The sequence below is a fragment of the Ranitomeya variabilis genome, chromosome 3, assembly GCF_051348905.1.
Source record: "Ranitomeya variabilis isolate aRanVar5 chromosome 3, aRanVar5.hap1, whole genome shotgun sequence".
NCBI classification, from domain to species: Eukaryota; Metazoa; Chordata; class Amphibia; order Anura; family Dendrobatidae; genus Ranitomeya; species Ranitomeya variabilis.
The window spans coordinates 770119524-770144628 of NC_135234.1; the positions used below are offsets into that span (position 1 = coordinate 770119524).

Sequence of the window (25105 nt, forward strand, 5' to 3'; positions counted from 1 at the left end):
TATTGGTTGTCACCCAGCTATACCTGATAACATTTCTAAAATAGCAGATTTTTCATTCATTTGACAGATGGGTGTCTCTGGTTCTTATATTTTTAACGTTTTTTTGATTTTAGGGTATAACGCCCTTTGGATTTTGATATGGTCACTTCCTGAACATGGCGAACAGACTTTTCTTCTTGTTGATGTTTTCCAGGACATCTTCCACAGTAAACAGACAGAAGTTGATCTCCTCGTAAGGCGCCTCAACTCCACTCTCAAAGAGGATTGCAAATGTATTTGCATCCTTACAATCAGCAAGATCTGAGTATCCCGAGGGGCCGTCATGAATGACCCATGGCTTAGACCAGGCCTCGGACATCAGCGGTGACTTGTTAAGGTAGATGCCCAAATCTCGGCTATCTTTCTTTGCCGGGTGTGAGAAGAGAAGCCAGTGACGCCGCTCCTGACCCGGTTGTTCAAGACCTGGAAAACCCAAGACGCTGCCGGAGCATCCACCCTTCTCTGACTCTTTCAACTTACGACTTTTTTCGGCAATCTTGAATTCACCTCCGACGTTTAGCATTAGTGCCTCTACGCGCTTCTTGGATGTGCTCCGCGCGTTGCAGTACAACATTTTCTGGCCGTCTTCAGACATGATTTCTGCCAGTTGTGATTCTCCGCACTCGTGCTTTTCGATTCTTTCTGATATGCGCCACCGGTTGCCTTGGTCCTCGCTGTAAATGTAAAATGCATGAGCTTTGGTGGACCACCAACGTATGCACCAAAATTTGGCAATATACACATAGGCTGGGACCACGAGTTTGCCACATTGGGTCTGGATGCCATGGCCAGGAGACACATAGAGCGTGGCTAGGTTCCTGACGCCGCTTGTCACATCAGTGATGTCTATGGGAGCGCTCCACGTCTTCCCGCAGTCCTGGCTGGTGGAGTAGCAGAGCTTGGAACTGTTCCCCCATTTTCTCATGCGCTCTTCCGTTACACCTTTGGGGACACAGTTGAAGAAGAGGAACAGGGTCTTGGTGGCATCTTCGAAGACCGGACAGGGGTTGATCATACAATGATTTTTCGGGCAGATATCGTGTAAACTCTGGAGACCTTCCCACTGAAAATATATAAAATACAATGAATTGTAATGGAATACCACTGTATTTGTTTAGGGGTATGGTCTGGGGTCTCTGTTTATTTAAATGTCAGGCCTATAGTTGTAGATATATAGGGGTCTGGAATATTATCCCCTTTACCTCCAAGGGTGGTTTGCATGTTAATGACCGGGCCAATGTTTACAATTCTGACCACTGTCCCTTTATGAGGTTATAACTCTGGAACACTTCAACGGATCCCGTTGATTCTGACACTTTCTCGAGACATATTGTACTTCATGTTAGTGGTAAAATTTCATTGATATTACTTTAGTTTAGTTGTGAAAAAAACTTAAATTTGGCGAAAAGTTTGAAAATTTCGCAATTTTCCAACTTTGAATTTTCATGCCCTTGAATCACAGAGATATGTCACACAAAATACTTAATAAGTAACATTTCCCACATGTCTACTTTACATCAGCACAATTTTGGAACCAACATTTTTTTTGTTAGGGAGTTATAAAGGTTAAAAGTTGACCAGCAATTTCTCATTTTTACAACACCATTTTTTTTAGGGACCACATCACATTTGAAGTCACTTTGATGGGGGTCTATATGATAGAAAATACCCAAGTGTGACACCATTCTAAAAACTGCATGCCTCAAGGTGCTCAAAACCACATTCAAAAAGTTTATTAACCCTTTAGGTGTTTCACAGGAATTTTTGGAATCTTTAAAAAAAAAATGAACATTTAACTTTTTTCACAAAATTTACTTCTGATCCAATTTGTTTCATTTTACCAAGGGTAACAGGAGAAATTGGATCCCAAAAGTTGTTGTACAATTTGTCCTGAGTACGCTGATACCCCATATGTGGGGGTAGACCACTGTTTGGGCGCATGGCAGAGCTCAGAAGAGAAGGAGCTCCATTTGACTTTTCAATGCTAAATTGGCTGGAAACCCCCAAAAGTGACCCCATTTTGGAAAGTAGACCCCCTAAGGAACTTATCTAGATGTGTGGTGAGCACTTTGAACTGCCAAGTACTTCACAGAAGTTTATAATGTACAGCAGTGAAAATTAAAAATAAAAAATCTTTTTTTTTGTTCCACAAAATTTTTTTGTATTTTCCCAAGGGTAACAGGAGAAATTGGACCCCAAAAGTTGTTGTCCAATTTGTACTGAGTACGCTGATACCCAATATGTGGGAGAAAACTACTGTTTAGGCGCATGGCAGAGCTAGGAAGGGAAGAAGTGGCATTTTGGAATGCAGAATTAGATGGAATGGTCTGTTTGCATCACATTGCGTTTGCAGAGCCCCTGATGTACCTAAACAGTAGAACCCCCCACAAGTGACCCCATATTGGAAACTAGACCCCCAAGAAACTTATTTAGATTGTGGTGATCACTTTCAACCCCCAAGTGTTTCACGAAAGTTTATAACGCAGAGTGGTGAAAATAAAAAAAATCCTTTTTTTTTTCCACAAAAATTAATTTTAGCCCCCAGTTTTGTATTTTCCCATGGGTAACAGGAAAAATTGGACATCAAAAGTTGTTGTCCAATTTGTCCTGAGTATGCTGATACCCAATATGTGGAGGTAAACCACTGTTTGGGCGCACGGCAGAGCTCGGAAGGGAAGGAGCACGTTTTACTTTTTCAATGCAGAATTGTATGGATTGAGATCGGACGTCATGTTACGTTTGCAGAGCCCCTGGTGTGCCTAAACAGTGGAAACCTCCCAATTCTAACTCCAAGCCTAACCCCAACACACCCCTAAGCCTAATCCCAGCCCTATCCACACCCCTAACCCCAACACACCCCTAACCCCAACACACCCGTAACCCTAATCCCATCCCTAACCATACCCTTAGGGTATGTGCACACGTTGCGGATTCTTCTGCGGATTTTTCCGCAGCGGTTTTTGAAAATCTGCAGTGAAAAACCGCTGCGGTTTTCACTGCGGATTTTCATGCGGTTTCTTCTGCGGATTCTTCTGCGGGTTTTCAACTGCACTTTCCTATTGGTGCATGTTGAAAACCGCTGCGGAATCCGCAGAAAGAAGTGACATGCTCCTTCTTTTTTTCCGCAGCGGTTCCGCAATGAATTTTCCGCATCGTGGGCACAGCGTTTTTTGTTTTCCATAGGGTAACATTGTACTGTACCCTGCATGGAAAACTGCTGCGGATCCGCAGCGTCAAATCCGCTGCGGATCCGCAGCAAAAACCGCAAAGTGTGCATGAAGCCTTAACCCAACCGTAAACATAATGAAAAAACCCTAACTCCAACTCTAGCCCCCAACCCTAACTTTAGCCCCAACCCTAACTTTAGCCCCAACCCTAACCCTAATGGGAAAATGGAAATAAATACATTTTTTTATTTTATTATTTTTCCCTAACTAAGGGGGTGATGAAGGGGGGTTTGATTTACTATTCATAGCGGCTTTTTATGTTTGGCAGCTGTCACACACTAAAAGACGCTTTTTATTGCAAAAAAAATTTTTTGCGTTACCACATTCTGAGAGCTATAATTTTTCCATATTTTGGTCCACAGAGTCACGCGAGTTCCTGTTTTTTGCGGGACGTTAGTTGACGTTTTTATTGGTACCATTTTCGGGCACATGACATTTTTTGATCGCCTTTTATTCCAATTTTTGTTAGGCAGAATGAACAAAAACCAGCTATTCATGAATTTCTTTTGGGGGGAGGCGTTTATACCGTTCCACGTTTGGTAAAATTGATAAAGCAGTTTTATTCTTTGGGTCAGTACGATTACAGCGATACCTCATTTATATCTTTTTTTATGTTTTGGCGCTTTTATACGATAAAAACTATTTTATAGAAAAAATAATTATTTTTGCATCGCTTTATTCTGAGGACTATAACTTTTTTATTTCTTCGCAGATGAGGCTGTATGGCAGCTTGTTTTTTTGCGGGACAAGGTGACGTTTTCAGCGGTACCATGTTTATGTATATGCATCTTTTTGATTGCGTGTTATTCCACTTTTTGTTCAGTGGTATGATGATAAAGCGTTGTTTTTTGCCTAGTTTTTTTTACGGTGTTCATTGAAGGGGTTAACTAGTGGGACAGTTTTATAGGTCGGGTCGTTACGGATGCGGCGATATTAAATATGTGTACTTTTATTGTTTTTTTTTATTTATATAAAGAAATTCATTTTTTGGAACAATATTTTTTTTTCATTTATTTATTTAGGATTTTTATTTTTTACACATGTAAATATTTTATTTTTTTTGTACTTTTTTTACTTTGTCCCAGTGTGGGACATCATGGTAAAGTGTCAGTGCAGGAGTCTTGCCGGCGCCTGCTGTTAGCAGACGTTTGCAAGCCACCTCCCTGCAGGACCCGTAAGGCCCCCTGTGGCCATCTTGGATCCGGGGCCTGCAGGGAGGAGGACGGAGGAGATGCTCGGAACAACGCGATCACATCTCGTTGCTCCGAGGGTCTCAGGGAAGCATGCAGGGAGCCCCCTCCCTACGCGATGCTTCCCTGTGCCGCCAGAACGCTGCGATCATGTTTGATCGCAGTGTTCCGGGGGCTAATGTGCCAGGAGCAGTCCGTGACCGCTCCTGGCACATAGTGCCGGATGTCAGCTGTGATAGTCAGCTGACACCCGGCCGCAATCGGCTGATCGCGTTAGACGTACTATCCCGTCGGTGGTCATACGGGCCCATACCACCTCGACGGGATAGTACGTCTAATGTCAGAAAGGGGTTAAACTAGGGATCTAAGGCGAGTAGTAATTTAATGGTCTGGTCTTTGTTCTGTATTTATTTAGAGAGCCTGGTCTGTTGTGATATACAGGGTTTGGTCTGGGGTCTGTGTATATTAAGGGGTCAGGCCTGGCGTTTGTAGTTATTGAGAAGTCTCGGTTATATAATATTCAGATCATTTGTATGTTTTTGGGGGTCCAGTTTGTGGTCTGTATTTATTGAATGAGCTAGACAAGGGTCAGCAAATAATTATGGGTCTAAGGTCTCAAAAAATGTCAGGATCTCGTCAGGGATTGATTTTTACTGGTGTGGGGTCTTAGAAATTCTGTTTTCCAGATTTACTAAGTAGTTTGGCCTATTGTCCCAGTCTGGGGTTGGCACATAATTAGTCATCCGATCTGTAGTCGGGCGGGGGGGTGTTATATTTAATTAGGGTATCTGGTCTGAGGTCTCCATAAATGTTGGTCTGGTGTCTACACTTAGGAGTCCGGTCTGTAAGGTGACAGGTCTGGGATACTGTATGTACTGTATGTTTTATCGGTCTGTAGGTATCGGTGGTCTGTATGTGTTTTCGGGGCTGGTCTGGGGTGTCTATATGCTTTAGGATGTTGGTCTGGGGTCTGCATTTATTAAGGTTTCCATTCTGCAATCTTTGATAGCTAAGAGGACCCTTGAGAGTAATCTAATAATTTCCCCATTTCCACTAACCTGGATCAACCTCCTCAGTCCTTTTTCTACTGGGCTCTTATTTTGACCGCCGGAGGGTCCAGATTGTCATTGCTCGATGATTGGAATTTTACTTTACAAACTTGACTTCACACCTTGCTATCATTCGACCCCTTAAGAAAAGCATTTCAGCCCATAAACAAGAATAGTTCAATTCACTAACAGCAAGCGGAGGTCTTGAGAAAAGAAATATGGAATTAAAAATTGAAAATATATTTGTTCCGGTTTTTTTTTATTGTGAAAAATTCACACATATTAGGGCAAAAATGTGCAAACTTTTTACTATTTCACAACACGCTCTCCACTTTGGAAAGTGGTGATGTGTGTCATTCGCAAAAAAAGCATTTTTATTGGGGAAAGGGGGGGGGGGGGGGGGGGGAGAGTAAAGGAAAATGTGTTTGTGTTGCCATGTTCTAACACCAGGAACTTTTTAAAAAATTTCCGTCATTGGAGGTGTGTGTGGACTGAGATGGGGTTGTCTTAGTCTGTTACCCTCGGGCGTAGCTGCTTAATAAACTAGGCAATGGCCCAGGGCCCCCATCACCATAAGGGCCCCCAGCAATTACTAACAGAAACCGCGTAGATAATACTAATACTGCATGATCAGGGCAGTTTCTGATGTTAGAAGAGCAGTAGGATGATTGTTGACATCACAGTCATGTGACCATCATCTTACCAAAGGTCCTGTACCCTGCAGGAGCCTAGAAGAACTGAAGAAGAGTAGACAGGCCGTCCTCTATAGTGTATGAACTCATGTGCGTGTCTATACATGTGTGTGTGTGTGTGTGTGTGTGTGTGTGTGTGTGTGTGTGTGTGTGTGTGTGTGCTCTGCGTACACAGTCGCATGTAAAAGTTTGGGCACCCCTGGACAAAATTACTGCTATCGTGATCAGTGAAGCAAGTTGAAGATGAAATGATCTCTAAAAGGCCTAAAGTTTAAGACAACATATTTTCTTTGTCTTTTAGGCAAAATAAAATATATTGTCATTTTTTACATTTTAAAAATTACAAAAAGGAAAATAGAAAAATATTTAGACGTGAGAGTCCTCAGCGGTTGATACCTTTTTAATGGCTAACTGAAAAGATGGTAACAAATCGCAAGCTTTCGAGACTATGCAGGTCTCTTCATCAGGCACAGACTAATACAAGATCTGAAGAATCACATATTTATACACAACACAGCACAGAGAGAAAGAAGGCAATAGATAAGACAAGTGACGTGAAGCAGGATTATCATGTGAGAGGGATAGACATAGATATTGGAACAGTTCATAGATAAGGAAGTCTTAATGGTTTATGTCCAAGAATAGGGACATTCTACAGGCTTCCCAAAATCCACAAATCTGGAAATCCAGGGAGGCCAATTATTTCATGTGTGGGCACCCTTACTGAGCAGGTGTCTGGATGGGTAGAGGGTGTTCTTAAACCCCAGCTTCATTCAGGACACAACTGACCTATTGAATAAACTACCAGCAATAGGTCCTCTCCCTGAAGGAACCATCCTGGCCACCATGGATGTGGAATCTTTGATCAAACGTATGTGTGGAGAAAAAAGGGCACATGATTTCAGCAAAAGAACATCTCGACAACCATTAAGCATGGGGGTGGCTCAATCATGCTTTGGGGTTGTGTTGCAGCCAATGGCATGGGGAACATTTCACCGGTAGAGTGAAGAAAGGATTCAATGAAATTACAACAAATTCTTGATGCAAACATAACACCATCTGTAAAAAAGCTGAAGGTGAGAAGAGGAAGAGGATGGCTTCTACAAATGGATAATGACCTTAAACACACATCACAATCCACAATAGACGACCTCAAAAGACGCAGATAGAGGTTTTACAATGGCCCTCACAGTCCCCTGATCTGAACATCAATGAAAATCTGCGGCGAGATCTCAAAATAGCAGAGGAAGCAAGATAACCCAGGAATCTCAAAGAACTGGAAGAATTAATTCTCCAAGGACGAATGAAGCAAAATACCTCAAACAAGAACTGAAAGATTCTTGTGTGGCTACAAAATGCGTTTACAAGCTGTGATACTTACAAAAGCGCGAGCTACTAGGTACTAACCGTGTCGGGTGCTCAAATTTTTGCAACAGCCCATTTTCCTTTTTGCAATTTTTAAAATGGAAAAGATAAAAATATATTAAATATATTTAATTTTTTTTGTGTGCCTAAAATACAAAGGAAATGTGTCATCTCTAATTTTAGGCCTTTTAGAAATCATCTTTAACTTGCTTAACTGTTCACAATTATAGTAATTTTGACCAGGGGTGCCCAAACTTTTACATGCCACTTGTAATGATATTACGAATATGTTCATATCCAACGTATCATCCTAGAATTTTCCATTGCATATACATGCTTCCCTTCCCCACATTAGGTCTGTGTAAAGAGCACAAAGTAGCTCTTCTTTTCACTGCCAACTCCTCCCTCCCCTGCATATAGCTGTAATGTGAAACCAGTGTGCTGTGAGCAGGCCTACTCAGCCTTGTGCAAAAAGCAAGGTCGGGTGGCATTCCCTTTTTTCTCTTAAACTGGTATATAATCGCGCAGATTAGGTCTGGAAGCAGGACAAATACATTTTTGGCCTCTGCATTGGCTGGACCATCACAGAGGGCTTTTTCTAAGCTCAGCACCTGGCAGAATCTGAGAAACGCATTACTGCTTACCCGAGTCGCATAGCCAAGCCATATTTAGACTTATATGTAAGCTAATTTTGTAAGAAGTGATATAATACGTTCGTTGTCCTTCCATGAGCTTCTCCCCAAGAGATATGATAATAGAAGATTTGACATAACTTCCAGAAGGGGAGGGCATTCCAGGGCACAGCCCACTCAGTGAGGTCATCAAGCAGAGCATATACATTTAGGAGCTGAGTTAGGAGGAGTAGTCTTTTGCCCAGAAAGTCAGCTAACAGAAACTCTGCAATCTGCTTTGATGCATTGGGATGTGTCGCCCTTCCCCCAGCCGCATGGCCTGCCATGATATGAGAGACCCTGTCAGGAAATAGGAAGAATGTCTTGTTGTCCCAATTGCACTTCCGGGACTTTCCACTGCATTTGCTGATACAAAAACAAAGCCCTATGGCAGGCACATGCATGTGTATAATGGCACCGATCAGGGATAGAGATATAAAAGTTACATATTCCGAATGTCCACCGAGAGATCTATAACTCACTGAAATCGCTAGGATCAAAACCAAACGAAATGCAAGGAATGGATTTCTCCGTAAGTGGTGAGCATAATGATAATTTTGTCTTTCTTCTATGAGGTTTATACGCCGAGATATGTGTAGAGATGGTTATTCATATCCTTAAGAAAGGGGAGTATTCAGCGACCCAGTGAGGTCACCACAGGGGGAGTGCCTTGGTTTTGGGCACAAGTATAAGTGAGTGGAAGCTCATTTTTCACTAGCTTTGGTCCAGGGAGTCAGCTGAGAGAGAGGCTCTGCAAATCTGCCTGATACATTGGGACATATGCTCCCCTCCCCCCAGCCACAGGTTCTGCCATGATATGAAAGAACTGTAAGTTTATTTTCTTCCGTTAATCCCTTTTTATTTTGTAATCGTCTGTATATACATAATTGTCTCATTTTTATAATATCTTTTGATACTTTTGTAAAAACTGCCTACCTTTTGGAGTAAAATATATAAAATTACTAGCTTTGTTCCTGCTTGCTCTATAACGTACTTACACGTCCTCTGAAGTAAATTACACTACTGATTGGGTTGGCTCCTGACCCATTATTAAGGAACAGGAGCTGGTGACAGCGGAAGAGTCCTGCGCTGGTGGGTAACGCTGGCAGTGACGGAACAGGGTTTTTATAGTGTATTGCTTGGCTGCGGCTGGAAATAATTATATCACCATCACTGCAGTGTGTGCCCCACAGCCAGTACACAGCAGGCAGCCTATCTGGCAAATAATTATCTTAGGTGCAGTTCCCTGACCTGAGGGTAAGGGGGGTGCCAGAGAGCTGTGAGTCCAAATTGGAACTGGGAAGTGGGATGTAAATAAATCCCCTTCAGAAACTAATCGGGGACAACCAACAACCCCAGTTCATGACAGACCTGTAAGTGCTTTTCCTCTTTAAACCCTTTTATTTTGTAATCGATCTGTACATACTATAATTGTCTCATCTTGTAATATCGTTTTTTATACCTTTTGTAAACACTGTCTATATTTATATTTATATTTACTAGCTTCATTTTCCTTGCTCTAAAACGTACCTTCAACGTCCTCTGAAGTAAATTTCGCTACTGATTGGGTTGGCTCCTGACCCGATATTAATCATAGGAATAGGAGCTGGTGGCAGCAGAGCATACTGAGCTTGTTGGATATAGCTGGCAGTGACGGAAAGGAGTTTATAAGAGTATTGCCCGGCTGCAGTGGGGAATAGGTATATCACCCTCACTGCAGCGTGCCCAATAGCCAGTACATAGCAAGACAGCCTTTCTGGCGACTAATTATCCTAGGTGCAGCTCCCTGAGGGACCTGACGGTAAGGGGGGCGCCAGAGTGCTGAAAGTTCCAAACCGGAACTGGGAAGTGGGATATAAATAAATCCCTGAAGAAAGAACTGGGCAAACAAAACAACTCCGGTTCATGACATATTGGTGGCAGAGTAGTGGGAGAATAGAGCATTAGTGATCTGGTTTGAGCAATCATTCCTCTCACTAAAAACTTGCATTGTTCTTGCAAGGACTTGGCGCAAAAAAAAGTTTTGGAGAACGAGCTCAGTGTTTACTAGTCCTGAGACGATACCGCGTGTACTTGCCGATTACCCCCTCCTTTCCTCTTTGTTTTTCTATCCTATCTTATATTTGGCAATGATGGCTACGCTTGCAGAAGGCTGGTATAAGCAGCATAACAAGAACACTCTTGTTGCCATTTGTAGGTTGAGACAGATTGGCGCCACGGGCAAAAACAAAAGCCAACTGGTCGCGACTCTGGTGCAACTGGAAATCGCTCAGAGCCCAGCGGACGCAGAAGCCAGCCCAAGCGCAAATGGTGCTGCAGCAGAGGTCCAACCACGGAATGCCGGCCCTACTTGCAACCTACCTAACCCCCAAGGCTGAAAGGCAAAGCTCTGCAGGCATTTGCTTCTCTCTCGCCAGACCAAGATGGAGATTATGAGGCCATCAAGCAAGCCCTGATAAAGAAGTACCAACTGACCCCCTGAGGTTTACCGTAAAAAGTTATGGAACCTCCAACGTGGCCCACAAGACAGTTATAGCGATCTGGTGCATTGACCCAGGACCCACTTTGACCAGTGGATTCAAGGACTGTCAGCGACCACCTGTTAGCAGCTGCGAGACCTGATGACCAAAGGCCAGTTTCTACATCTTTCGCCCAGCTGAGGTGCTACAGTTCGTGATGGACCGAGAGCCCAAAGACATGGAAGAGCAGCGCAGATTGCCGACGCCTATGAGGCCAACCGTAAATCGGAAGTGCGGAAGCCAGTCAACACCAACAGTAGAGGGGGTAAGCCTGCAACCAACCCCAGTGCCCCTGCCAGCCGACTCACCGGAGGCCCTGCCCCGTGGCCAACAATACCAGGCCTACATCGCCTACATCAGACCCTCGCAAGTATTTTTTCTGCCATAGGACTGGTCATATCAGCACCACCTGTCCGGAGAAGCAGAAGAACCCCCAGCCAAGGCCTCAGGGCCTAATGCAGCAGTTCTTTTTGTGGGTGGGGCGGTTGGGAGGGTCAGTGATAATGTGCAGCACGTCACCGCGGGGAGCCGTGTCGCTACGGGCTCAAAAACACCGGGGCTGAATGAACCCTTATCCGACCCGAACTGGCGGCCCCTGAAGAGATTATTCTGGGGAAAACCTTGACTGTCACCGGGATTGGGGGCATCTGCTGTCCCCTGCCAATGGCCCGGGTGCATATAGATTGCGGTGCCAGGAGCGGGGTGAAGGAAGTGGAGTTGTCCGATAACTTGCCACAGATATTTTATTGGGGACTGATTTGGGGAGAATGTTTGTATATTACGATGATGGGAAATTGCTTGCCTTACCTGAGAGTGATTTATCTCAAACTGATGATGATGATCATGATGAAAATGTGCATGTTTTACCTCCCAACCACTTATCTCCTAATGATGATGTGTCTACAGGTGCAGGAGTGCTCAGCCACGTCACTCTGCGGGGTGAAATGGCTGAGGAACCCCTAACAGGAGCAAGCGATGGTGCTAGGGGAAATGGGGAGATGAATGGGAACGGTGAGGAAGGTGATGCCGTGCAACTGATCAGTGCCACAGAGGAAGGTAACAGCCCCATAGGTAGCACTGCTCCTGTGGTGATGGGATTGGATGGGGAGGTAGAGCCCATAGCAGCGTCGGCTGATGAGTCTGTGGAAATCCCGGGGAGACAGCCTACGTATCTGCTGTCACCCGTAGTCAGAGTGCCCGAAACGCAGATAACGTTCTGCATTCCGGACCCTCCTCAGTCACAGAGATGGACCCAGAACAGGTCCCAGAGGGTTCCCGTGGGGAAGGGACCCTGACATCACTTCTGGCTGCCTCCAGCCGGGAGTTCCAGGCTGCTGTGTACTCAGATGCGAGCCTGGAGAACTTGAGACACCTCGCCGAGACGCCCACCTCCTTGACTGATAAGGAGAGGGTGTTCTGGGAAAGAGGGAGGTATTACCGAGAGACAGTTCCCGGGTAATCCCAAAAGGACTGGTCGAGGGAAAGACCGCTGGTCATCCCGTACCAATTCAGGGGTGAGTTGTTGCGGATTGCCCACGAGATCCCACTCGCTGGACACTTGGGGATCAGCAAAACTAATGCCTGGCTGTTTCAACGCTTCTATTGGCCCAAGATGGGGACAGATGTGACAAACTACTGCTGCTCCTGTATCACCTGCCAAAGAGTGGGGAAGGCGGGGCCTGCTCTTAAGGCTCCCCTGATCCCTTTGCCAGTGATAGAGGAGCTTTTCCAGAGGATCGCGGTGGACATTGTGGGACCGCTGGCCGTCCCCAGCAGCTCTGGAAAGCAATATGTCCTCACTGTGGTAGAATACGCTACCCGGTACCCAGAGGCAGTGGCTGTGTCCTCAACTAGGGCAGATAAGGTGGCAGATGCACTGTTGGGCCATCTTTTCACGTATAGGATTTCCCAAGGAGATGCTTACCGTCCAAGGGACCTAATTCATGTCTCGCCTAATGGAGGCTCTCTGTGAGAAAATGCAGGTGAAGCATCTGGTATAAAGCCCGTATCACCCCCAGACCAATGGTTTGTGTGAGCACTTCAATGGCACCCTCAAACAGATGCTACGCATGCTGGTTGAGACCAAAGGACACGACTGGGAGCGGTACCTCCCCCACCTGCTATTTGCTTACCGAGAGGTTCCGCAGGCCTTGCCGGGCTTTTCCCCCTTCGAGCTCCTGTATGGCAGACGAGTCCGGAGACCCCTTGGGTTGGTAAGGTAATCCTGGGAAGAAGAGCCGAACCCTTCAGTAGTGTCCATCGTGCAGTATGTCATGCGCTTCCGTGACAAAATACAGACCTTGATGCAGTTGGTGCATGACAACATGGCGCAGGCTCAGGCTGATCAGAAGCACTGGTACGACCAGAACGTCCGGGAGTGGACCTACCAGGTGGGTCAGAAGGTGTGGATGCTGGTCCCTGTACCAAAGGATAAGCTTCAGGCAGCCTGGGAAGGCCCCTACGTCGTCCAACAACAGCTCAACCCAGTCACCTACGTTGTCACACTTGACCACACTCGGGGTAGACGAAAGGCCTTTCACATCAATATGATGAAGGCTCATCACGAACGTGAAGCCTATGTCCTACCGATCTGCAGCCTGCCCGAAGACGGAGAGGAAGACCCCCTCCTGGACATACTGGCCCAAACCAAGGCCGGTGGGTCCATTGAGGACGTGGAGGTAAGTGCCTTGCTATCCGAACCCCAGCGGTCGCAATTGCGGAACACGCTGGAACCCTTCCGGGCCGTATTCATCGATAGACCCGGAAGGACTGATTTAGCGGTCCACTAGGTGGACACCGGGAGTCATGCCCCACTACGGCTAACACCCTATCGGTTTTCCGACGAGGTGCAGCAGGTTATGCTATTTGAGCCAGCCTTTCTACTTATTCAGCATCTACTATCCTGAATACAGAGGTCTGTTACATTTGAGTGTGCTGCCTGGTTCACAGGGGTCTGTTTACACATAAGAGATAAGTATATATATTTTTGCTTCTTATATTTGTGCCTTGGCTACTTTAGCCAGTATAATTGTATTCTTAATTGTTACCATGTTTGATGGTCTATTGTAATCTATGTAAATTATTGTAGAATTACTGTCACATTTGATATATCATGGGCTGGTCTATTTAGACCTAATATTTATCGGCACGGCTCCTTTTCTAGCAGTAGGGGAAGGGATACATGTGTGTTTTTAATTATGTTTTAACTCTATTTTGTCAATAAAGTTTTTCCTTGTGCATATTATACAGTGGTCTTTTTCTTTTCTCTGCTTGCACATTTTGTTTCCACTGATTTTGCACCCCGTTGTTGCTTAACGATTTATAATATATCATTAGTTGTGCGTCTGGTGCACTTTTGTTGTATCCTAAAGAAGGATTGGACCACTCAGTTCTGCGTGGACTACAGGGGACTCAACGCCATCACAACCTCTGACACGCACCCAATGCCGCGCATCGAGGAGCTGCTTGAGAGGTTAGCCGGCGCCAAATACCTGACCATAATGGATATGAGTCGGGGATACTGGTAGATTCCCCTGAGCCCCGAGGCGCAGGAGAAGTCCGCCTTTATCACACCCTTCAGACTGTACGAGTCCACAGTCATGCCTTTCGGCATGAAGAATGCCCCTGCCACTTTCCAGCGGATGGTCAACCACCTGCTTCAGGGACTGGAGGAGTACGCGGTGGCGTACTTGGATGACATTGCTATCTTCAGTTCCTCCTGGGATGAACACCTGCAGCATCTACAGGAGGCGCTCAAACGAATTCACCAAGCAGTCCTGACCATCAAGCCGGGGAAGTGCCAGATGGGCAAGAGCAAGGTCCACTACTTAGGGCAATGGGTAGGCGGGGGCTTCATGAGGCCAGAGCCTGGGAAAGTGGACGCTATCGTGTCCTGGCCCACCCCCAGGACCAAGAAGCAGGCGATGTCCTTCCTGGGCACTGCAGGGTACTATAGGCGCTTCGTACAGAACTCTTAACAGCCTTGCAAAACCCTTGACGGACCTCACCAGGAAGAAGGTACCCCAGTCGACTGGACGGACAGCTGTGAGGTGGATTTCCGTGCTTTCAAAACAGTCCTGAGCAGTTCTCCGGTGCTAAAAGCCGTCGACAGCAGTCGGCCGTTCCTGGTACAGACCGATGCCAGCGTGTTTGGCCTCGGTGCTGCGCTCAGCCAGGTGGACTCAGGGAACCAAGAGCACCCCGTGTTGTACCTGAGACTGAAGCTTCTGCCGAGGGAAGTGGCCTATTTCACCATCAAGAAGGAGTGCCTGGCCATGGTTTGCGCCCTGCAACGTTTGCAGACCTACCTGTAAGGAAACGCCTTCACCATGGTGACCGACCACAACCTGCTGAGCTGGCTGCACACCATGTCTGGTACCAAAGGAAGGTTGCTACGCTGGAGCCTTGCCTTTTAACAATACGACTTTACCGTGAAACACAAAAAGGGTAGCGAGCATGGCAATGCAGATGGGTTGTCCTGCCAGGGCGAACCTGCCGAGGTGCGCATGGAGGAGTAACGAGAGGTCCTGCCTACGTAGCGCAATCCAGAAGGGGGAGGTGTAATGATATCACGAATATGTTCATATCCAACGTACCATCCTAGAATTTTTTATTGCTTTACCAGCATATATATGCTTCCCTTCCCCCCATTAGGTCTGTGTAAAGAGCACGAAGTAGCTCTTCTTTTCACTGCCTAGCTCCTCCCTCCCCACTGCATACAGCTGTAATGTGAAACCAGTGTGCTGGGGGGCATTCCCTTTGTTCTCTTAAACTGGCATCTAATCGCGCAGATTAGGTCTGGAAGCAGGACAAATACACTTTTGGCCTCTGCATCGGCCGGGCCATCACACAGTACTTTTTCTAAGCTCAGCGCCTGGCAGAATTTGAGAAACGCATTACTGCTTACCCAAGTCACATAGCCAAGCCATGTTTAGACTTAAATGTAAGCTAATTTTGTGATAAGTCATACAATACATTCGTCATCCTTCCACGAATTTCCCCCCCAAGAGCTATGAGTAATAGAAGATTTGACATAACTTCTAGAAGGGAAAGTCATTCCAGGGCGCAGCCCACTCAGTGAGGTCATCAAGCAGAGCATTTACATTTAGGAGCTGAGTTAGGAAGAGTAGTCTTTTGCCCAGGAAGTCAGCTAACAGAAACTCTGCAATCTGCTCTGATGCATTGGGATGTGTGGCCCTTCCCCCAGCCGCATGGCCTGCCATGATATGAGAGACCTGTAAGTGCTTTTCCTCCTTAATCCCTTTTATTTTGTAATCGTTCTGTGCATACTATAATTGTCTCATCTTGTAATATCGTTTTTTTTATACCTTTTGTAAACACAGCCTATTTTTTTTTGGAGTAAAAGTTATAATATTTACTAGCTTCGTTTTCCTTGCTCTAAAACGTACCTCCAACGTCCTCTGAAGTAAATTACACTACTGATTGGGTTGGCTCCTGACCCGCTATTAATCATAGGAATAGGAGCTGGTGGCAGCAGAGCGTACTGAGCTTGTTGGGTATAGATGCAGTGACGGAAAGGGGTTTATAAGAGTATTGCCCGGCTGCGGCGGGGAATAGGTATATCACCCTCACTGCAGGGTGCCCAATAGCCAGTACATAGCAAGACAGCCTTTCTGGCGACAAATTATCCTAGGTGCAGTTCCCTGACTGACCTGAGGGTAAGGGGGGGGGGGGGGGGGGGGCGCCAGAGAGCTGCAAGTTCCAAACCAGAACTGGGAAGTGGGATATAAATAAATCCCCGAAGAAAGAACTGGGGCAACCAAACACCCCTCGTTCATGACACCACTGTACGTGTGTGTGCTCTGTGTACACATGTGTGCATGTGCTCTGTGTATAGATGTGTGTGTGCTCGATGTATACAGTGGTGAAAAAAAGTATTTAGTCAGACACCAATTGTGCAAGTTCTCCCACTTACAGACATGAGAGAGGCCTGTAATTGACATCATAGGTCGACCACAACTATAAGAGTCACAATGAGAAAACAAATCCAGAAAATCACCTTGTCTGATTTGGCAAGATTTATTTTGCAAATTATGGTGCTGCCTATGAGACATCCGCAGTAAACTTACAGACACGTATCCGGTCTTGTAGATCCCCCTCCTCATGACCAGGCTGTCCGCCTCAGCGTCACTCTCACTCTTACGCTTCTCCGCGAACGCCAGGAACAGGTTCTCCACGGGGATGTAGAGGAGTGAGGGGATCCGGTACACACAGCCATTGGACTCTTTCTTGAACAGCGGCGTCCTCTCCGGTTGTGAGGCCTTCATGGCGGCGATGACGATTCTGGAAGACAAAACCGGGACACGGTCATAAGACTATCTCATAGATAAACCCATCAATCAATCTATGTATCTATGTATGTATGTACATTATGTACATACATCTATCTATCTGTTATCTATTTAATATCTATCATCTATCTATCATCTATCTGTTATCTGTCTCACATACTGCGCTGCTCTCTCCCCCACACTCACATACTGTGCTGCTCTCTCCCCCACACTCACATACTGCGCTGCTCTCTCCCCCACACTCACATACTGTGCTGCTCTGTTCTCCCCCACACTCATACTGCTCTGTTCTCTCCCCTGCACTCACATACTGCTCTGCTCTCTCCCCCACTCACATACTGCCCTGCTCTCTCCCCCACTCACATACTGCGCTGCTCTCTCCCCAGCACTCACATACTGCGCTGCTCTCTCCCCCACACTCACATACTGCTCTGTTCTCTCCCCTGCACTCACATACTGCTCTGCTCTCTCCCCCACTCACATACTGCCCTGCTCTCTCCCCCACTCACATACTGCGCTGCTCTCTCCCCAGCACTCACATACTGCGCTGCTCTCTCCCCCACACTCACATACTGTGCTGCTCTGTTCTCCCCCACACTCACATACTGTGCTGCTCTCTCCCCCACACTCACATACTGTGCTGCTCTCTCCCCCACACTCATACTGCTCTGTTCTCTCCCCTGCACTCACATACTGCTCTGCTCTCTCCCCCACTCACATACTGCGCTGCTCTCTCCCCAGCACTCACATACTGCTCTGTTCTCTCCCCCACACTCATACTGCTCTGTTCTCTCCCCTGCACTCACATACTGCTCTGCTCTCTCCCCCACTCACATACTGCCCTGCTCTCTCCCCCACTCACATACTGCGCTGCTCTCTCCCCAGCACTCACATACTGCTCTGTTCTCTCCCCAGAACTCAAATATTGCTCTGCTCTCTCCCCTGCACTCACATACTGCTCTGCTCTCTCCCCCGCACTCACATACTGCTCTGCGCTCTCCCCAGCACTCACATACTGCTCTGCTCTCTCCCCAGCACTCACATACTGCTCTGTTCTCTCCCCAGAACTCAAATATTGCTCTGCTCTCTCCCCTGCACTCACATACTGCTCTGTTCTCTCCCCAGCACTCACATACTGCTCTGCTCTCTCCCCCGCACTCACATACTGCTCTGCGCTCTCCCCAGCACTCACATACTGCTCTGCTCTCTCCTCAGCACTCACATACTGCTCTGCTCTCTCCTCAGCACTCACATACTGCGCCGCTCTCTCCCCTGCACTCACATACTGCTCTGCTCTCTCCCCCACTCACATACTGCCCTGCTCTCTCCCCCACTCACATACTGCTCTGCTCTCTCCTCAGCACTCACATACTGCGCCGCTCTCTCCTCAGCACTCACATACTGCGCCGCTCTCTCCCCAGCACTCACATACTGCACTGTTCTCTCCCCCATACTCACATAATGAACTGTTCTCTCCTCCGTCTGCTACAGTGACAGCTAGCCGATGATGGGACAGTATAGTCCCATCATCTGGCTACTGTGTGGAATAGTAAAAAAAAAAACACATACACATATATACAGTACATACTCACCATACAGCTAATCCCCAACGCCCTCGATCGCCTGCCAAAAAAATAAAATAATAAACCAACAGTATACTCCTTGTTCCAATGTAATCCATTTAATAAAGAGTGTCCGATGAAAATCTTCCATGTAGAGCTGTCGCATCAAGAGATGTGACCACTCCATAGGGGCCCCAGAGATACAATGACAGGAGATAATCCTCCCGCACTTCATCCCTCCACCACCTAGACATCACTGGAGTTTGTCCTGTCACTCGCAGCACCGCTCCGTAAAGTGAGAGCATGAACTCCAGTGAACCCTCAGTGATAACACTGCAGGAGCCATTGTCTCCTGTCAGTGTGACACTGGAGGCCCTGTAGAGCCTGATGTGACTGCTCTATATGGGAGATGATCGTGGGACACTTGTTATTAAATGGACTACATCGGAACAGGGAGTATTTGTGTTGGTTTATTTTTATTTTTTTTTTGCAGGAGAACGAGGGTGTCGCAGGAATTAGGAGTACAATAAAGATGGAAACTGTGTGTTTTATTTAATTAAAAGTCTTTATTCTGGCTGTCTATTTAACTCCTTAACAACTATAGGATTAGTAATGGATAGGTATCTTATAGACGCCTCTCCATTACTAAGCCGGGCTTGATGTCACCTTACAATACAAAGGTGACATCAACCCCACAACTATTACCCCATATGCCACCGCTACAGGGCAGTGGGAAGAGAGCGGCTAAGTGCCAGAATTGGCGTATCATAGAGATGCGCCATTTCTGGGGTGGCTGTGTGCTCGTGTTTGTAGCTGGGGGAGCAATATCCATGGCCCCTTCCTAGGCTATTAATATCAGACCGCAGCGCTCTGCATAGCGTTTTCTGGCTATAAATTATAGGGGGACCCCACGCCATTTTTTTTGGGGGGGGGCCCCCTTATTTTAATAGCCAGTAAAGGCTAAGTATACAGCTGTGAGCTGATATTAATAGCCTGGAAAGATCCATGGGTATTACCCCTTTCCCAGGCTATAAACATCGGCCCCCAGTCGCTGGCTTTCTCTCTCTGGTTTGGAAAATTGCACGGGAGCCCACGCAATTTTTATTCCCATTTTTTTTTTCAAATTAAACAGATATTGCATTTAATGCCGGGTTCACACTTGCGAGAAACTAACTTTTTTTTGTTAAATATAGATCTTTATTTAGCTTACAAAAAAGCATACAAATCCGCATCAAAAACGCATCAAATCCGCGCGGATTTTTACCTGCGTTTTCTGCCAAGAGAGGAAGAATCTGCGCAGAAATTCCAGAGGGAAGTCCGCAACGTGTGCACATAGCTTTGTCTGACTTTGGCTTTTTTACACCTTATGGGCGAGATTCTTCCGGTAACGTAAGTGGTGTATCCAGTTTGTGGGGTGACTATGAAGGCGCCAGTATTTGCCAGGTCCATATCTGTGATGGCGTAGTCTCCTTCCATATGGGAGATTAAATTCCATCTTCCAGGAGAGTCTCCTTGGTGCGGCCATTGAGTATATGAAGTCCTAAACTTTTTAAGCTCAGGATCTATTTGGCTCTTTTATAGACCGTACTGTCGTAGCCGTTTCTCTCTGTGTGCACTGAGTCATGGCCGTCAGTCTCTGCTCCAAATCTGTAGACGTTTCCATCCGTGGTCAGAAAGTCTTTTTCTCTCCCACTTCTTGCATTGAGGTCTCCAAAGATGAGAACTTCGCCCAGGTCCTGATAATGGGCGGCTTCAGCTGTGGTCCATGTCTCCAGGAGGATCTGAAAGTCTACACTATTCATTCTATGCTAAGCTACGGCAATGCCCTGCACATGGGGTAAGCGACACGGCGAATCAGAAGAACTATACTACATTGCTGATTGGAGGCATTTGCTAATATTATCATTATTACACCCACCATATATTGGGATAGGATCTTGGAGATGGGAAGACCCCGCTAAGGCTCGGTATCTGGCCCATTACACATGGAGGAAGTGATACAATGTGATCACTGCATGTTCTGTTGTAGATAGACATTTCCTTCCCTGTGTTTAATGTAGCGGGAAGATAAATGTGTCGGTTCTGTGCCGGGGCGCTGCGTGCCAGGATCATAGAGTCTAGGGCCGGCGGTGAATATTGCCAGCGCCATGTGCCCATTTATGGCTCCCAGGCTCCAAATTATCAATATAGTCACTAGAAACGGGGGAAACCAGGGTAGGGAGGGGGTCCGCACAGGAGCGAAAACCTGAAAGGGTTAAATTAGAAACTGAACACAAGGAAAAGGGGCACAAATCTGAAGATCAGAGGAAAGGTCCGAAAATATTCAGTGATGGAAATCGTCGCATATCGTTCCTAGGATACAGGGGGAGATGACGGCGCGGGGGTCCGGGGTCCAGATCTACGGGGAGTCTGGTCTCAGCAGTCATTAGTTTCGCTGGTCAGGGGTCTTGTCTGGGGTCACATTTAGGGGCTGGCTGCTCAGGTGGTCTGTATTTACGGGTCAGGTTTGGAATCTGTTTATGGGTCAAGTCTGGCGTCTATACTGTTGGGGGGTCTGGACGAGGATCTGTATTAGTTGTGGTGGTCTTATTTGCAATCTGTAGTTTAGTGGCTGTGGTCTGGTGTTTGTATTTGTTTAGGAGCCTGGTCTGGGGGCTTAATTAGTTTAAGGGGTCTTGCCTGGCATCTGTATTATTTAGGGGGTTTGGATTGGGGTCTGCATTATTTTAAAGGGTCTGATGTAGAATCAGTGTTAGCTTAAGGTCTGTGATCTGAGGTCCCCATTGACTTAGAAGACTGATGTAGGGTCTGTATTTGTTTAAAAGGTCTGATATGGGGGCTGTATTAAATTAGGGGGTCTTGTCTGGGGTCTATATTTGCTTATGGAGTCAGGGAGCTGTATTTGTTTATGGGAACTTGTCCGGCATCTGTATTATTTAGGGGGCTGATCTGGGATCTCTAGTTGTTTAGGGGGGCTGGTCTGGGATCTCTAGTTGTTTAGGGGGGCTGGTCCTGGGATCTCTAGTAGATGTTCGGGTAAGGAGGGTTCGGCCGAACAGCTACAAAAAGTTAAGGTTCAGGAACAGTACCCGGACTCGCACCTGAACCCTATTCACTTGAATGGGGGTCCCAAACATCGAGTATTTGCCGCGCAGTCATGTGCATGACAGTGTGGCAAACACCACTTCTGATTGGCGGTGAAATCATCCCTGCCGGTCAGAGAGCCGCGGTTCCCACGCTGTGATCGGAGGTATAAAGTTCACCTCCGGTCACTGGTGTCAGCTGAGGAGACTACTGCTCCCATCATCCGACACCTGCTGCCGCTAATAACAGTGAGAGCAGGAGCGGCTGATGGGTGTATTCATCACCCGCTCCTGCGCTGTAAATAAATAATTTAAAAAAAAAACGGTGTGGGTTCCCCTGTATTTTTGATAACCAGCCAGGCAAAACTCACAGCTGGGGGGCTACAACCCTCAGCTGTCAGCTTCAACATGTCTGGTTATCAGTAATTAAAAAAAAATGGCGTGGGGTCCCCCCCATTTTTGACAACCAGCCTTGATAAAGCAGACAGCTGGGGGCTGGTATTCTCAGGCTGGTAAGGGCCCATGGATATTGCCCCCCCCCCCTCCAGCCTGAGTTTTCTCATGGTGCTAGCGGGGATCTCACTGAGGTCACCGTAGTTCAGCCCAGCAGGGACGCAGCCTCAGTGACTGGAGATAACCTCGATGAGGTCACCGCCGGTCACTGACGCTGCGCTCGCAGCAGCTCATTCACCATTCTTTCTAATAGAGGACTTTATTCTTCCCGTGTGTTTATTTACGATGTAACTATAGGATTAGTAATGGAGAGGTGTCTTATAGACGCTCCTCTGTTACTAAACCGGGGGCTTGATGACAATACAAAGGTGACATCAACCCCACAAATATGAACCCCACTTGCCACCACTGCAGGGCAAGTGGGAAGAGCCGGGCAAAGGGCCAGAATTGGCGCATATAATAGATGTGCCTTTTCTGGTCAGTTGTGGGCGGCTATATTTAGGCTGGGGGGGGGGGAAGCGATGGCCCCTTACCAGTCTGAGAGGTTGTCAAAAATGAGGGGGGATCCCACGCAGTTTATTTTTTAATTATTTATTGATAGCCAGGCTTACTGAAGCTGACAGCTGAGGGTTGCAGTCCGCAGCTGTGGGTTTTGCCTGACTGGTTATCAAAAATACAGGGGAACCTAAGCAGGTTTTTTTTTATTATTTACTGACAGCACAGAAGCGGCTAATGAATGCTCCCATCCGCCTCTCCTATTATTAGCGGCAGCAGGTCTCGGATGATGGGAGCAGTAGTCGCTGACACCAGGACTGGAGGTGAGCTTTATACCTCCAATCACAGCTGAGCGCTCTTCTGACAAGGTGGGAACCGCGGCTCTGACCGGCAGGATGATTTCACCGCAGATCAGAAGCGGAGTTTGCCGTGCTGCCATGACAGAGCGACAAACACCCGGGGATCGGGCAGCCGAACCTGAACAGTAACACGGACGTCCTGGTAAAGTTTGTGTTTGCTTAGGGGGGCTGGTCTGGGATCTCCAGTAGTTTAGGGGCTGGTCTGGGATCTCCAGTAGTTTAGGGGCTGGTCTGGGATCTCCAGTTGTTTAGGGGCTGGTCTGGGATCTCCAGTTGTTTAGGGGCTGGTCTGGGATCTCCAGTGGTTTAGGGGCTGGTCTGGGATCTCCAGTAGTTTAGGGGCTGGTCTGGGATCTCTAGCTGTTTAGGGGCTGGTCTGGGATCTCCAGTTGTTTAGGGGCTGGTCTGGGATCTCCAGTTGTTTAGGGGGGCTGGTCTGGGATCTCCAGTTGTTTAGGGGCTGGTCTGGGATCTCCAGTGGTTTAGGGGCTGGTCTGGGATCTCCAGTTGTTTAGGGGCTGGTCTGGGATCTCCAGTTGTTTAGGTGGGCTGGTCTGGGATCTCCAGTTGTTTAGGGGCTGGGCTGGGATCTCCAGTTGTTTAGGGGGGCTGATCTGGGATCTCCAGTTGTTTAGGGGGCTGGTCTGGGATCTCTAGTTCTTTAGGGGGCTGGTCTGAATTGATTTTGAAGTCTAGTTTGGGGTTCTTATTAGTTTAGGGTCTGGGGTCTATTTTGATTTAGCAGATCTATATTTGTTTTGGGGGGTCTGGTCTGGGGTCTGTATTGACTTTGTGGTCCCATGGACATTTGTATGTGTGGTAGGTCGGATGCTTTATCTTGTATAAATGGACGAGGCATAAAACCAACACTTTTCCTCTTTGGAGCTGACGTGACAGGAGGACTACAAGCTCCTGGGTCCATGTGCCTGCTGTGACTTGTGGTTCCCTCGCTGCCTGTCCTCTCCCTTCTGCCTCTCCCCATTGTGGTGTTTGGGGTCTCGCCCGTAGATGTCACGGGATTGTACGGGGCGGTCACCGCTTATCTCCGGGGATTAGCGGCAGCGGTGCTGGGGCCCCTCAGCTATAAGGGGAATCCCTCCCGGGCCCTCAGTAATGGGCTCATCTCACAGGAAACGCGTCCCTGCCACAGACACAATCCAGGATTAGTTCCCCCGTGTCTGTGACTGCAGAGACCCCGTCAGAGAGAAGAGAACGATGAACCTACCGGGGTCCGCGGGGCTGGACGGGACCGCAGCGGGGGAACAACTGTCAGCGGCGTCCGGTCCTGAGGTAACGGCAGCAGATGAGGCTGAGGGGCAGCGGGACGGGGACCCTCCCAAACTAAACTTACAGGGACCCTCCCAAACTAAACTTACAGGGACCCTCCCAAACTAAACTTACAGGGACCCTCCCAAACTGCCCCCTGCTCTTACTGGCTGCAGCGTGCGAGGAGGGGCGCAGCTTCCCACTGCCTAGTACTGTGCACCCCCACTGTACTGTGCACCCCCCCACTATACTGTGCACCCCCCACTGTACTGTGCACCCCCCACTGTACTGTGCACCCCCCACTGTACTGTGCACCCCCCACTGTACTGTGCACCCCCCCACTATACTGTGCACCCCCCACTGTACTGTGCACCCCCCCACTATACTGTGCTCCCCCCACAATAATCCTATCCTGTGTGATACTGACTGCTGAGCTGTGTATCTAATCCTATCCTGTGTGATACTGTCTGCTGAGCCGTGTATCTAATCCTCTCCTGTGTGATACTGACTGCTGAGCCATGTATCTAATCCTATCCTGTGTGATACTGACTGCTGAGCTGTGTATCTAATCCTCTCCTGTGTGATACTGACTGCTGAGCTGTGTATCTAATCCTATCCTGTGTGATACTGTCTGCTGAGCCGTGTATCTAATCCTCTCCTGTGTGATACTGTCTGAGCTGTGTATCTAATCCTCTCCTGTGTGATAGTCTGCTGAGCCATGTATCTAATCCTATCCTGTGTGATACTGACTGCTGAGCTGTATCTAATCCTCTCCTGTGTGATACTGACTGCTGAGCTGTGTATCTAATCCTATCCTGTGTGAT

At 47.4% G+C, this 25105-nt stretch overlaps 1 protein-coding gene across 2 annotated transcripts; it reads right to left on the reverse strand.

Moving 5' to 3' along the window:
• LOC143817426 (sialidase-3-like) lies at positions 1–24377 on the reverse strand. 2 transcript variants are annotated; one of them, XM_077298819.1, is made up of 3 exons: positions 24241–24377; positions 16842–17055; positions 1–1102 (listed from the first exon to the last, which is right to left on the reverse strand). In XM_077298819.1, the coding sequence occupies exons 2-3, from the start codon at positions 17037–17039 to the stop codon at positions 143–145; spliced, it is 1158 nt and encodes a 385-aa protein (XP_077154934.1). In that variant the 5' UTR covers positions 17040–17055; positions 24241–24377; the 3' UTR covers positions 1–142. The 2 variants fall into 2 exon arrangements, with proteins under 2 accessions (XP_077154934.1, XP_077154933.1); XM_077298818.1 differs by lacking the exon at positions 24241–24377 and adding an exon at positions 19890–20238.
• Positions 24378–25105: the final 728 nt, after the last annotated feature.

Excerpts from the sequence above, each read along its gene's own strand:
- LOC143817426 (XM_077298818.1), bottom strand. The coding sequence starts at position 20,101 with ATGGAAGGAGACTACGCCATCACAGATATGGACCTGGCAAATACTGGC. Across the intron at positions 17,056-19,889 it reads TCTCTTGGCAGAAAACGCAG|AATCGTCATCGCCGCCATGA; the intron begins GTAAAAATCCGC and ends TTTGTCTTCCAG. Across the intron at positions 1,103-16,841 it reads ACAAGACCGGATACGTGTCT|TGGGAAGGTCTCCAGAGTTT; the intron begins GTAAGTTTACTG and ends ATATATTTTCAG.